Here is a 12,018-nt window from a genome sequence, read left to right on the forward strand (position 1 = left end):
GCCGGTGGCATCGCCCCGGGAGGAGGAACGGTGGCACAGCATCCCCCCTGGGACCCCAGGGATGTGTCCCTGCTGTCTCCAGGGATCCCACGCCAAGCTTTTGGGAATGGGGACCTGTCTCTGGGATTGTCCCCTGCCCGCTGTGGCAGTCGCCTTCTGTTTATCGTTGGGGAAGAGAAGAGCATCCTGCCATCGCCGGGGCAGCCGGTGGCACCCCGCCAATTGGAGCCGGTACGTGGTGGCACTCGAGGACTTGCAGGATGTGCCGAGCGCTCGCGGTTGTGTGGCGCTGCCATATGGATTCCATAAATTAAACCTTTCCAGGAAGCAAACGGTAAATTTATACGTCCGCTCGCGTGCGTGGCTCATTGAGTCTAAGGGCTTCCCAGCAAAAAATTCACCTACCATCTACCACGCTTTGGCTCTCCGTGTTCATAGGACTAATCCCAAGGAAAATGGGATGAATGTAAAATCCTTGGCTGTGCTGCAACCCTGATCCTAAAGTCCTCAAATCGAGAGCGAGGTGTCCCCTATGAGTGTCCCCTATGGCAGGAGGGGAGGTCGCCCGCATCCCGCCGTGCCCGGGGTGGGCGCAGCATCCCGGGGACCTCCTCGGACCTGAGGCTGGGTTGTCCGTGCGTCTGTCCCGGAGTGGTGTGGCGGTGCCGGGATGCGTGCGGCGTCGCTGGCTGTCGTTTTATGAAAGATAAACAGAAGCGGCGACAGCCCAAGCTGTGCGTGTTGGGCGCGCCTGACGCGGGAGGATGACAGCTACAACAAACATGGGACGCCGGGGGTCGGGGAGGGGGACCATCCCCAAACCCAGCGAGGAGCAGCGGCAACACCGTCCCCATCCCTGCGGCACGTTCGCCTCGCCGGCCCGGCGGAGACGGCGATGGGGGAGTTGTTGATCTCGAGTAAACACTGCCCGGTTGAGTAATCGGGAGCTGCCTAACCGGCCAGCTGCCGCCGGCGAGCAAGGGGACGCCGCTTTGATTCATGTCCTCTCCCCCCCCTCCAGCCTTTCTTGTCTGGCCGCGCTGGGAGCCATCGGCCGGATCCAGCTGTAGCCCCGCGGTGCAGGCTGGCGTGCGGCTCCCCGCGCCGGCCACGTGCACCGGCTGGCAGGAAAACAAAAGCATCCTGTGTCCGTGTGCCCCCGTCGTCGTCGTCGTCGTCGTCCCCCTACCCCGTGCCCCCCACCCGTGCCGGCGGTTCTCCGGCCCTGCCACGCTCAAGCCGGGGAAGGGAAAAGCGCTGAGTCTCTGTCTCGCTTTTTTTCCAGGCGTCCTCTTCGTCCCTCGAGACAGCCGCCGCCAAACCTGCGGCCGGCGAGTCCCGGCACCGGGTGGCCAGCACCGGGGAGAGCCCGGGGACGGGCGGCAGCGTCGTCCCGGACATCGGCCAGCGGACGGCTTTGGATGTGGAGAGCGTGGACGCTGGAGCCACAAGTAGGTGATGGATGCTGGGGGGGGGGTTGCGGGAACGCCGTCCCCAAGGACCATCCCCTGCCCCGCCGCGGGGTGCACCGCCAGCCCGCCGCGGCTTGGGTCTCCCGGCAAAGGCTTGTACCCAACGGTTTGGGGTTGGGGCTCCGAAACCCACAGCCCTGCCGGGGAGGTGACCCTGACGGCACCTCGGTCCCTGCCCGTCGTCCCCGGGGCCGTGAGTCAGGCCGTGGGCGCCGGGGAGAGCCGCGGCGTTGGGCCGGCCGCGCCGGGGAGCTTGGGGGGCCCCCGGGGCTGGGCCGGGCCGCGGCTCCCAGGACTCGGCTGCCCCGTCCGTCAGGAGCGGCAGCATTTTTGGGAGAGGTATCACGCGTGCTTCCCGCCTGCCACCTCCCTGGACCGGCTTGTTTGCCAGCCCTTCCCGGCGGGCGCGCCGTGCTGTGCTGTGCCGCGCCGTGCCACGCCAGGCTGCTTTGATCTGGCAGCAACTGCCGATGCCGGTTCCTAGCGTTGGGTTGGGAAGAGCCGGGAACCGCAAGGTGCAGCGGGCAGGGAACCAGAGCGGGCAGGGAGCCGGGACGGGCAGGGAACCGGGACGGGCAGCGCTGCCTCCGTGGGGCAAGGGAGCTTCTTGGCGGGAGGGGGGGACTTGTGACCCCCCCACGTCCCCGAGAAGGGGCACTTGCCGGGGACTCGGTGGCCCGTGTCGGCCATCCATCAGCCCCCGCGGGGATTTGGCCCCGGTTTGGGACCCCGCAAAGCACTGGGTCCCCCCGGGATGGGGGGACACCGGGATGCATTTGCAAGCTGCTCACAGCCCAGCCGGCAGCGACGCGGAGGCAAGCTGGGAGCCGTGGCCTGGAACGGGCCTGCCGGAGTCAGCTCTTGGATTTATTACCCTGCCAGTGGCTGCCGGGCAAAGGTGACAGTGACTAATGGCTTGTTACACGCCTGCCACATCTCATCTGCGCACCGCGGCCGGCTGCCGGCGCTCCCAGCCCCGGTGTGCGGGCAGCCTGCGCCCGCCCTCCCTTCCCCGGGAGGGATGGGGGTGAACCCCCCCGGTGCCTCCGCGGGGACCGCGGCCGGAGCGGGTGACGGTGATGGCTGGCCGGCTCGGCGCGGGAATCCACCCCCGTGCCGAGGATGGATGGAGACCCGCTCCGGCAGCGTCCCCCGTGGCGCTTGCCGCCTGTGCTGTGGCCAGGCAGAGCCGGGTTGGCATCCCCGGGATTACCGCCGTATGTTGGGGCTTCCCAGCCGGTGGCGCATCCCAGGGTGTCCCGGTGAGCCTCGCGTGACACGCAGGACTTCCCGGCGCGCGGAACTCCTTCATGGTTGCAAAACCGTGAGCCGTGCTTGCCACCGCTCTGCCGGCACGGCGGCAATCCCGTGCCGGGGTCGCCGGGCTGGGGTGCGGAGGAGAGCGCGTGTGCGGATGGATGCTGACAAAGCCACAAATGCATTCACTAGGAAAATTAAAAAATTAACAGGCATTGGCTCGCTCTAGATTAGTAAAGGCAGGGAGATAAAAGCGGCTCTTTATACCTTGTGAGAATTGCTGATAAGGGCATTTGTTCCTCTGTATTCTTTAAAAAGAATGCAATAAAAATTTAAAATAGAACGGGAAAAGGGAGTGGGGGGGGGGAAGCGCTGGTGCTGCTGGCGAGGAGGACTGGGGGAGGCAGCGGGCAGCACCAGCGCCACGGGCAGCACCGGCACCGCGGGCAGTGGGGCCTGTTGGAGGAAGAGGAGGAGGATGGAGGGGAAACGGAGACGAGGGTGAGCCGGGACGGGTCTCGGGTGGGGGGGTGGGGGGGTGTGCGTGGCGGTGTGGCAGCTTGCTTGGGGTCAGCTGGGTGCCCCTGTCGTGGCCTGCATCTCCTCCCGCAGAGGTGCACGTTCGTGGCCGGCAGCTCCGGGACCGGATTCCTTGCGGAAACCTCCCTTCTGCCCGGGGAGGATCGGGGTCCTGCCTTGTCCGAGCCTGCCGAGCCTGTCCGGCACGCGGAGCCGACTGGCACGGCTCGTCATGATCCGCAACTTCCTCCGCTCCCCAGTGGGCTGAGCCCCACCCCGCTCGTTTCACTGGTGTCTCCGAACTCCCAAAGCCCGCGGGGTGACGGTGGGGTGACCACCCCCTTCCCCACCCGCAGGGGACACTTCTGTCCCCCCTAACTGCACCCAGTGCGGGGGGGGGGGCGGGCGCGGGGCATTGCGGGGGGTCTGTTGTGGGAACCCCCCTTATCTCCGCAGGGTCCGCGCTCGGGACCACCGGCAGGATGGATCGGGCTCTGAGCTTTGGGGTTATCCCAGAGCCTCTTTGGCGGTTTTGGGGGGGGGGGGGGTCAAAGGGCCGGATGCCACCCCAATCTTTTTTCCCCCATCGGTGCCTGACACAGGCATCCATCAGGGCCGTCACCCCCCATCACCCTAATTCTTGGGGGGGGGGGGGGCACCCCGATGCTGCCCCGCGACCCCCATAGGGAGGTCACCCCTCCCTCAGCATCCCTTTTAGGGGACACCCCCTACCTCCCTTCCTCAAAGGGGGGGGGGGGAAGGTGCCAACCTCCCGTTCCCCCCCCCCCCCCGTCGTCCTCCGCCCCCGTCGGGGCCCTGCCCTGCCCGGCCCGGCCCCCGGTGAGTCACGCTCCAGCCGTGCGGCTCCCGGGGCGGCGGGCGGGCGCCGAGGGAAGCAGGAAGCGGCGCTGGGGGGGGGGGGGAGAGAAAAAAAAAAAAATCGGCTCGGCTCGGCTCGGCTCCCTCCACCGCTCTGCCCATGGAGGAGCGCAGCCCCCGCTGGACGGCGCGGCCCGCGGGTGAGTGAGTGCTGCACCCCCCCACACGTCGCCTCCAATGGGGGGGGGTGTCACTGTGGGGTTGGGGGGACACAGAGGTCACGCTGGGGTTGAGAGACCCCCCCCCCCGGGGTGTGGAGGATGGAGGTCACGCCGGAGTTTGGGGGGATCCTGTGGTGTAGGGGAAGGAAGGAGGTCGCCCTGGGTTTGGGGGGATGCCGTTGTGGGGGGGGTTGGAGGTCGCCTTGGGGTTGGGGGACCCTGTCGTGTGGGGGTTGGAGGTCGCCCTGGAGTCGGGGGACCCCATCGTGTGGGGGATAGAGGTCACCGTGCAGTTGGGGGACCCCTGGCGTGGGGGTTGGAGGTCGTCCTGGAGTCGGGGGACCCCGTCGTGTGGGGGTTGGAGGTCACCCTGGAGTTGGGGGACCCCGTCGTGTGGGGGATAGAGGTCACCGTGCAGTTGGGGGACCCCTGGCGTGGGAGTTGGAGGTCACCCTGGGGTTGAGGGACACCTGGTGTGGGGGTTGGAGGTCGCCCTGGGGGAGGGAGACCCCTGGTGTGGGGGTTGGAGGTCGCCCTGGAGTTGGGGGACCCCTGGTGTGGGGGTTGGAGGTCACCCTGGGGGAGGGAGACCCCTGGTGTGGGGGATAGAGGTCACCCTAGAGTTGGGGGACCCCTGGTGTGGGGGTTGGAGGTTGCCCTGGAGTCGGGGGACCCCATCATGTGAGGGATAGAGGTCACCCAGGGCCTGGGAGGGGAGCCCACGGTGGGGGGGGGACAAAGGTCACCCTGGGGTTGAGAGACCCCCGTGGTGTGGAGGACAGAGGTCACCCTGGGGTTGGGGGTCTGTGCGATGTGAGGGACAGAGGTCGCCCTGGGTTTGGGGGACCCCGTTGTGTGGAGGACTGAGGTCACCCCGGAGCGGGGGGAACCCCACGGCTTAGGGGAAGGAGGTCGCCCTGCGTTTGGGGGACCCCGTCGTGTGGGGCTTGGGGGACCCCACGGCGTGAGGGATGGAGGTCACCCTGGATTTGGGGGTCCAGCTGGGGGATGTTGGGGGGAGACGAGACCTGCTGGGTGCTGCGGCCTCAAGGTCCAGTGTCAGCCAAGGTGCTCGGTCCCCGTGTCCCGCATTGCCACAGAGATATTTGGGGTCATTTCCCCGTGGGGGGAGCCCAGCCCGTGGGCTGGCAGGGCACGGTGCCGTGCTGGGGGCTCGGCTGGTGGCACCGACCTTGGCACGTCTCCTTGCCTCGCTGCCTGTACGTTTCTTGAGCCGAGCGCGCCGGGTGCTGCCGCGGGGCCGTGCCTCAGTTTACCCACGCACCCCACTCTGCCTGAGCGGGTTGTTCTTGTATTATCCGTGTTTCTGGACACGCGGGACCGGGGAGGGACCGTGTCGCTAACCGAGCCCCGCAACCGGAGCCCCGGCACCGCAGCCACATCGGGGTGATGCCGCGGCCCCGGCGTCTCGTCCGGCTCATCGTCTGCCGCCGTGTTTATTGCTTTGCTCCATCCTCGCTTTTCCACCCCTGCCTGCGCCGTCTGCCTTGCCCTTCGCCCTGGGGCCCGGCGCTTCGCCGTGCCGCGCTCGCGCGCGGCCGCGCCGCCGCGTTCGCGCCCTACGTCGCGCCGAGTCCGTGCGACTGCTTTGCACGGTGGAGCCGGTGCAAGCGGCCGGCTGCTGTCCCCAAACTTTGGGCAAGCGCCCGCTGCCAGCCCTTGGTGCAGCAGGGCGAGTGGCTGACTCTCTTCCTCCTCCTCCTCCTCCTCCTCCGGCACCGAACCCCTTGGACCAGGGCATCCCGACGCAGGCGAGGGGGGCACGGAGCTGGGGGGGGAGTGTGGGCGCCGGGCTTGCCGTGTGGGTGGCCACGTCGGGCCACGAGCTGGGAGCCACGGGAGGGAGTTAATGGAGGGAAAAAGGCAGCGGGAAGGCAGTCGCCTCTTCCTGCAAGCTCGCGCCTGCGCGCCGGCCCCGTGCGAGCATCGGGGTGAGCCGGTGTGGTTTGTGGGTGTGCCGCCGTGGGGCCGGTGAGCGTGCGCCAGGCTGCGTGTGCGCTTGGCAGCCTGTTTGTGTAACCTGGTGGGGAGGCGTCGGGTGTGACGACGGCCGGCGGCACGGCAGGGTTGGCCGGCCAAGGCCAGCGGCTACTTGCGGGGCTGGGGGTTTGGGGGGACGACACAGTGTGTGTGTTGGGGGGGGGGTGTGTGTCTGTGCACACGCGTGTGCGAGCGTTGCGTGAGCCGAGCGGGCTGGCCCCCTCCCTCATTGGGCACGCACTGGGGTGCGCGGGAGCGCGTGCACACCAGCGTGCACGTGGTTGCGTGCACACCAGCGTGTGCGTGCACGCCCCTGTGTGCCTGCGCTCGTGTGCATGCACGCACGAGTGTGCGCGCCCGGGGCCTTTTTTTTTTTTTTTTTTTTTTTTTTGGGGGGGGTGGGGGGGTGGTTGGTTGCAAGTGCCTCTGTGTGTGTTGGCTGCAGGGCAGAGAGCATTACAGCAGAGACAGTGGCTTTGGCGGGGGGCCAGCCTGCCGGGGGGGTGCAGGGGGGGTGCTGCAGGACGGTTTATCGCTTCCTGATGTGCCAGCGCCCGGGATGGGGCTGCAGGTTGGGGGGCAGCTCGAGGGGGGGGGGGGGCGTTTTTTTAATCTTCACTCTCCTGTTCCTTCCTCTGGGCCCCCCCAGCCCTCTGCCCCTCACCCTGGTGTCTGGCAGCAGTAGGTGGAGGTCAGGGTCTGGGGGCGGGGGGGTTTGGGTGGGCTGTGCCTGGGGGGTTTCTGCCTGCACCGACCGTGCTTCAGCTGTGTGCAAGGCAGCAGTGCTCCCACCCCGCTTTGGGGGGGCACGGTGCCGTGGGTCACCCCTCTGCCCCCGAGCCCCGGGTGCAAGGTTTGGCATCACGGCCCGCGGCGTGGGCAGGGGGAGATGGCCCTTGCCCGCCTCTGCCTTGGCATCCTGGCGGGGAGACCCAACCTAGACCCCCCCTCCCCCCAGTGTGCCGGCATTTCTCGGGTGCATCACCCCCCCTGCAGGGTGGTGGGTGTCCCCGGGCAGGGGTGGTGGTGGGGGTCATCTGGGTGCCCGGGGGGGGGGCCACAAGGCAGCACCACTGAGCCCCAGCACCCATCCGGAAAGGGGCAGCTGGGATGGAGCTTGGCACGCCACGGCCGCCCGGGCAGGCTGCCAGCGGGATTGCCCTTGAAATAGCCCTTGCCGTGCCTCGTGCCTCAGCTGCCCTGGCTGCTGGGCCGCAGGGCCACCCCAATGTCCCCCCCCCCCTCCCATAAACCACCTCCTTCCCAGCACCCCACTGCCTGCCGGCGGTTACAAGGCGGCGCGGGAGGAAGCGCGCCCCGGCACTCCCGCGCCGATAACGGCGGCCGCCTTATCGCGGGGCCTTCTGCAAAAGCGGGTGGCATGGCCCCCCCCCCCCCCCCCAGCCCTTATCTGCCTCAGCCGTTGGCCCTGGCTCAGCTCGCAGCCCCCTTCTTGACCCCCCCCCCTCCCCAGCACCCGTCGTAGCACCCGCGGGGTCGGCCCTTCGGGGGCGGCCGCTTGGCAGCTTGCCCCCTCTATCCTTTTTGAAGTTTAAAATCCATTTAAGTCAAGAGGAGGGAAAGTTATTGCCTCTAAAGCCCCTTGCGTTGAGCAGTAAATCCTCTTTGCTGCGCCGACGCCGCCTCTTAGCACCCGCGGGACCAGGGGTGACTCCTGGGGGGGGGGGGGGGGGCCAGGCTGCGTGTGTCCCCCCCCTCTCGGCCCCGGCACCCTGCAGCCCTGCAGCTTTTAGGGCTGGGAGAGAGCGGGGAGCCGTGCATGCCCCCTCTAAAGCGTGGCCAGCATGGGGTCAGGGTGCCTTTGAAGCCCCCCCCCGCCCCAGCCTTGCTGAGCTGGCAGGAGCATCACTGCTGCTCGCTTGCCGCTCGCTAGCCACTTGTTTGCTGCACGCTCGCCGCTTGCTCACCATTTGCTTGCCATCTCCTTGCTCACACTGATTTGGTCCAGAAAGGGGGTTCTCCTCGTGGCATCGATGCCCTGGTGTCCCCCACGGTGTGACACGGCATGGGAGCCTGCACCCCCCCCCCCCACCGCTGCTGTGCACCCAGCGGGGTTTGAGGCCGAGCTTGATGTGCTGCCGGCACACCGGTGTTTTTATTTGATTTCCCTTCTCCAGAGCTGGCAATATTTAAATATTAATGCCTGCCTCTAATTGCTGTGTCAGAGGAGTGGGTCGGCGTGGGAGCGGGAGCAGGGGCGGCAGCGCCGGCTAATTTTGTTGTCTCGGGGAGTGTTTGCCGAGGAGAAATGTTTGTGCACGCACACATGTGGATTTTTACTCCCTTGGGATTTGCTTGGCCCTGGCAGGGACATGTGGGGCGGGAGGGGAGGCCTGGGCTGTGATGCCACCAGGACGGGGTGACCTCGGGGCCTGATTCCCCCCCCCCCCCCCCCAAAAAAAACTTTGCAGTGGGGTTTGCAATGGGGCACCCCCAGCATCCGGGGGCCCCTATCCCGTGCCCAGGGGCAGGAGGTTTAATGGCAAAAGGAGGGGGGGTGTTGTTATTTTTTTTTTTTCTGGTGGTTTTTTTTTTTTCCTTCTTTCTTCGTGCAGAGCGGCGTCAGATGCTTGCGTGCTCGCTTCCTGTAATAAAGCGACCGCCGGCGCGCTTGTCACCTGCTCTCTGTTGTGCTGCCAAGCGGCAGACATGCCGCTTCTTGCTGCGGGCCCTGGCGCGCTCCCCACCGCCGCCGCCGCTCCTCCCGCCCGCCCCGGGCGAGCTCGCCCCGTGCCAGCGCGGCGTTAGCAGGTGTTTCGGGGAGGGTGCGACGATGCCTGTTGCCGCACGCCTCGTGTGCGGGTGGGGGCCGTTTAACTGTTCCTCGCCGCGGACGGCCCCCCTTGGCCGCCCTCCTTGCTCCCCCCCAAATCCCCTGCAACGGGGCTTAGCGGCGATGCTGGGGCTTGGTACTTGGGTGCTTGGGTTTTGGGGTCCCAGGACCCCTTGCTCCATGGTCCTGCCCGCTCCCCAATATTTGGGGTGCGGAGCCCCGCCGGGAGTTGGCAAAGCCCTGCGGCAGAGCCAGCCCAGCTGCAGGCAGGTGTCTTCGGTTGTCCCCGGCTGTGCCGTGCTGTGCCGCACGGTTGGACCACAGCGTGCCACGCACGGGCTGCCCAAAGCTGCTTGGCGCTGCTGCTTGCCCGCTGTGCCAAGCCATGCATCCCCTTTGGATGCACGGGGCGCTACCCACCGTGCCGTGCCATCCCCTTTGGACACCCAGCCCTGGTGCCAGCAGGCTTTCCAGCGCTGCCGGGGGGATTTTCCCTGTTGGGGGTTCTCTCTGCTCACCCCAATGCCCTCTGGATCCCCAGCGGGTTTGCAGCCGTTACTCCCTGCTATGCAATCTCCTTCCTCCCACCCGGCACGGCACACAGCACCGTCCCCCGTTAACCCTGCGGCGAGGCGCTGCCTTTGCCGGGGTCCCGCTCCCGTTAACCCCGGCTGCGGGGATTTTGCACCGCTGTAACGTGGCAGGGTCCCGAAGGACAGCCGGCGCCTCTCCCCAGCCATTTGCAGGCTGGAGCACGGTAGATGCGGGGTGCAGGGAGGGCTGGGGGTGAACTGCACCCGAATATCCCCCGTGGAAGAGGCAGGATGGGTTTTGCTCCTTCCCGCCCGCATCCTGCCCCGGTCCAGCCCCGGCTCCCGGCACCGGCTTTGTTTCCGCCGTATAACAAGATGATGGGTTAGGGTCAAGCTGTGGGTTCATAACTTGTTGGAAGACTTTGCTGAACAATAAAGGTGTCTGGCTTTATATCTGCTCATATTTTATCCGCGCCACGGCCTTTCCCCAGCGCCGGCCGGGATTTACGGCAGGGGATATTTGAACGTGTCGAGGCGAGCTGGGGAAGCCGAGGCCGACCCCCCTCCCCACGCCTTTACATTCAGTGCCTGTGCGCTGAAATATTTACCTTCCAGCTCCTCTGACAGTTCAAGCCGTCTCGTGAAGCAAAGGTTATTGAACTGCGAATGTTATGACATTACATTTTTGTGTCTGCACTTTCAAGATGCGTGATGCAGCCTGAATGATAAGTGATCTCGGGGTTAAGGGTGGGTTTTTTTTTTTTTTCTTTCTCCTCCTTTCCCTCCCTCCTGCTCTCCTCCCCGCCTCGGCGCAGGCTGTCAGCTCTGCTGGGGCTTGATAACGCTCCCTTTTATTGCCCTGCCTTTGCATTCCTGCAGCTGGTCTCCCTGCAGTTGGTGTGGGTGCTGGGGAGGGTTTTAGGAGGTGGGAGAGGGACATTCCCTGCGCAGAAGCTGGCCGCGCTGGTGCGTGCCTCAGTTTCCCTAACCCTGGGCTCATCCCTCATGCCGTGGGGCACGCCGGGGTGGGCAACGGTGGTACCCGCACCAGCAGCCCCTCTTGTCGGAGGATGCTGCTGCCGACCCGGGTACCCCAACCCCTCCTGCATCCCGGCGTGGAGGGAAACGCGGCATCCCGCATCCCACCAGGGCCGTGCGGTGGGGCAGAAGGTGATGACCGGTGCTGGTCTGTGCCCCGGTGCCGATCTTGCAGCCCCGTTAGCGAGGTTTTTGGGAAGCTGGCGGGGCTCCAGGCTGGGGTGCCGGAGCGATGCTCCACGGTACCCCGGCTGTCTGGGCTCTTGAGGATCTCGGCAGCCAGCCCCGCTTGAGACACAGCATCTTGCGTGGCCAAGTGGCCTGGGGGACATGTGGGGAGGGGGACAAGTGGCAGCGGGGTCTGGCCTGTCCTGTACACACTAGAGGGCAGCAACAAACTGGATCAGCGGTCTGTGTTCGGTCCCCGGGGGCGTTGAGGGGGTCTAACCCCCCAAATTTGTCCCGGCAGGGTGGGTTTGCAGCAGGGGAGCTGCTTGTTTTTAAGGGGTGCTTAACCAAATCCGTTTGCAGACCGACCGCGATCGAGCAGCAGGATGGGGGCCCTCAAACCAGTCCGACCCGCAGTGTCACGTCTTTCCGGGAGCAAATTAATTAAGTCATTCCATAAATTTGGCTGCGTTCGCTGCCAGTGAATCACATCTGCCCCCCACTCCCCCCTTCTCCCTTCCCCGGGCTCCCCCTCCCCGCTCCGTCTCGGCTCCTTGCTAGAGTCAACATCTCACCCCACAGCGCCTGGAGATTTCTATCGGCTCGGGGTCCGGCCGAGCATCCCGAGCATCCCGGGTCGGGGCCGGCCGCCAGCACTAACAGAAACCAGCTGGGCGGGCGGGCAGGGGGGGGCCGCCGGGGAAGGGAAGAAAAAAAAAGAGGTCAGGGCCCGGGAAATTAAATGTTCATAAACGTAGGCCCGAGCGCTTAAAAAGTAGGGCAGTGCCATTAAATCTCATTAAAGTTTAATACCTATCAGTGCCACTTCAGGCAGCCCTTGGACATTGCTTTAATTTGATGGGTGTTAAGGGAGAATTATCAAATAATTGTGCTGGCTGGGGACTTGCTTTTATCATGTTACATGGAAAGCTCTCCCGGCTTTGTGCTGCACATCAAAACAGCAGCGGATAGGTATTGTTCTGGGGAGGGGACGGAGGGGCGGCTGCAGGGGGGGTCCCCGTCGCCCTCAGCGGTGGCAGGAGGCATGAGGGACACCGGATCAGGTTGTTACAGGGATTAGCTGCCCCGGCGGTCTCGTTCTTCTGCCCAAATTTAACCCGTCTGCCCTCAGGGGCTGTCCGCTGCCCCAAGCTGGCATCCCTGGGGGTGGCACGGGGACAGCGAGCATCCTGCCA

At 66.0% G+C, this 12,018-nt stretch overlaps 1 protein-coding gene across 2 annotated transcripts in view; it reads left to right on the top strand.

The window, feature by feature from the left end:
• The window catches only part of GSE1 (Gse1 coiled-coil protein), a 102,529-nt gene that overhangs the window by 36,126 nt on the left and 54,385 nt on the right, over nucleotides 1-12,018 (top strand). For both annotated transcript variants that reach the window (XM_069793323.1, XM_069793324.1), the window contains exon 2: nucleotides 1,286-1,451. In XM_069793323.1, the coding sequence (XP_069649424.1) occupies nucleotides 1,286-1,451 (166 nt within the window). The remainder of the gene's footprint in view (nucleotides 1-1,285; nucleotides 1,452-12,018) is intronic.

The sequence above is a fragment of the Haliaeetus albicilla genome, chromosome 10, assembly GCF_947461875.1.
Source record: "Haliaeetus albicilla chromosome 10, bHalAlb1.1, whole genome shotgun sequence".
In the NCBI taxonomy this organism is placed as follows: domain Eukaryota; kingdom Metazoa; phylum Chordata; class Aves; order Accipitriformes; family Accipitridae; genus Haliaeetus; species Haliaeetus albicilla.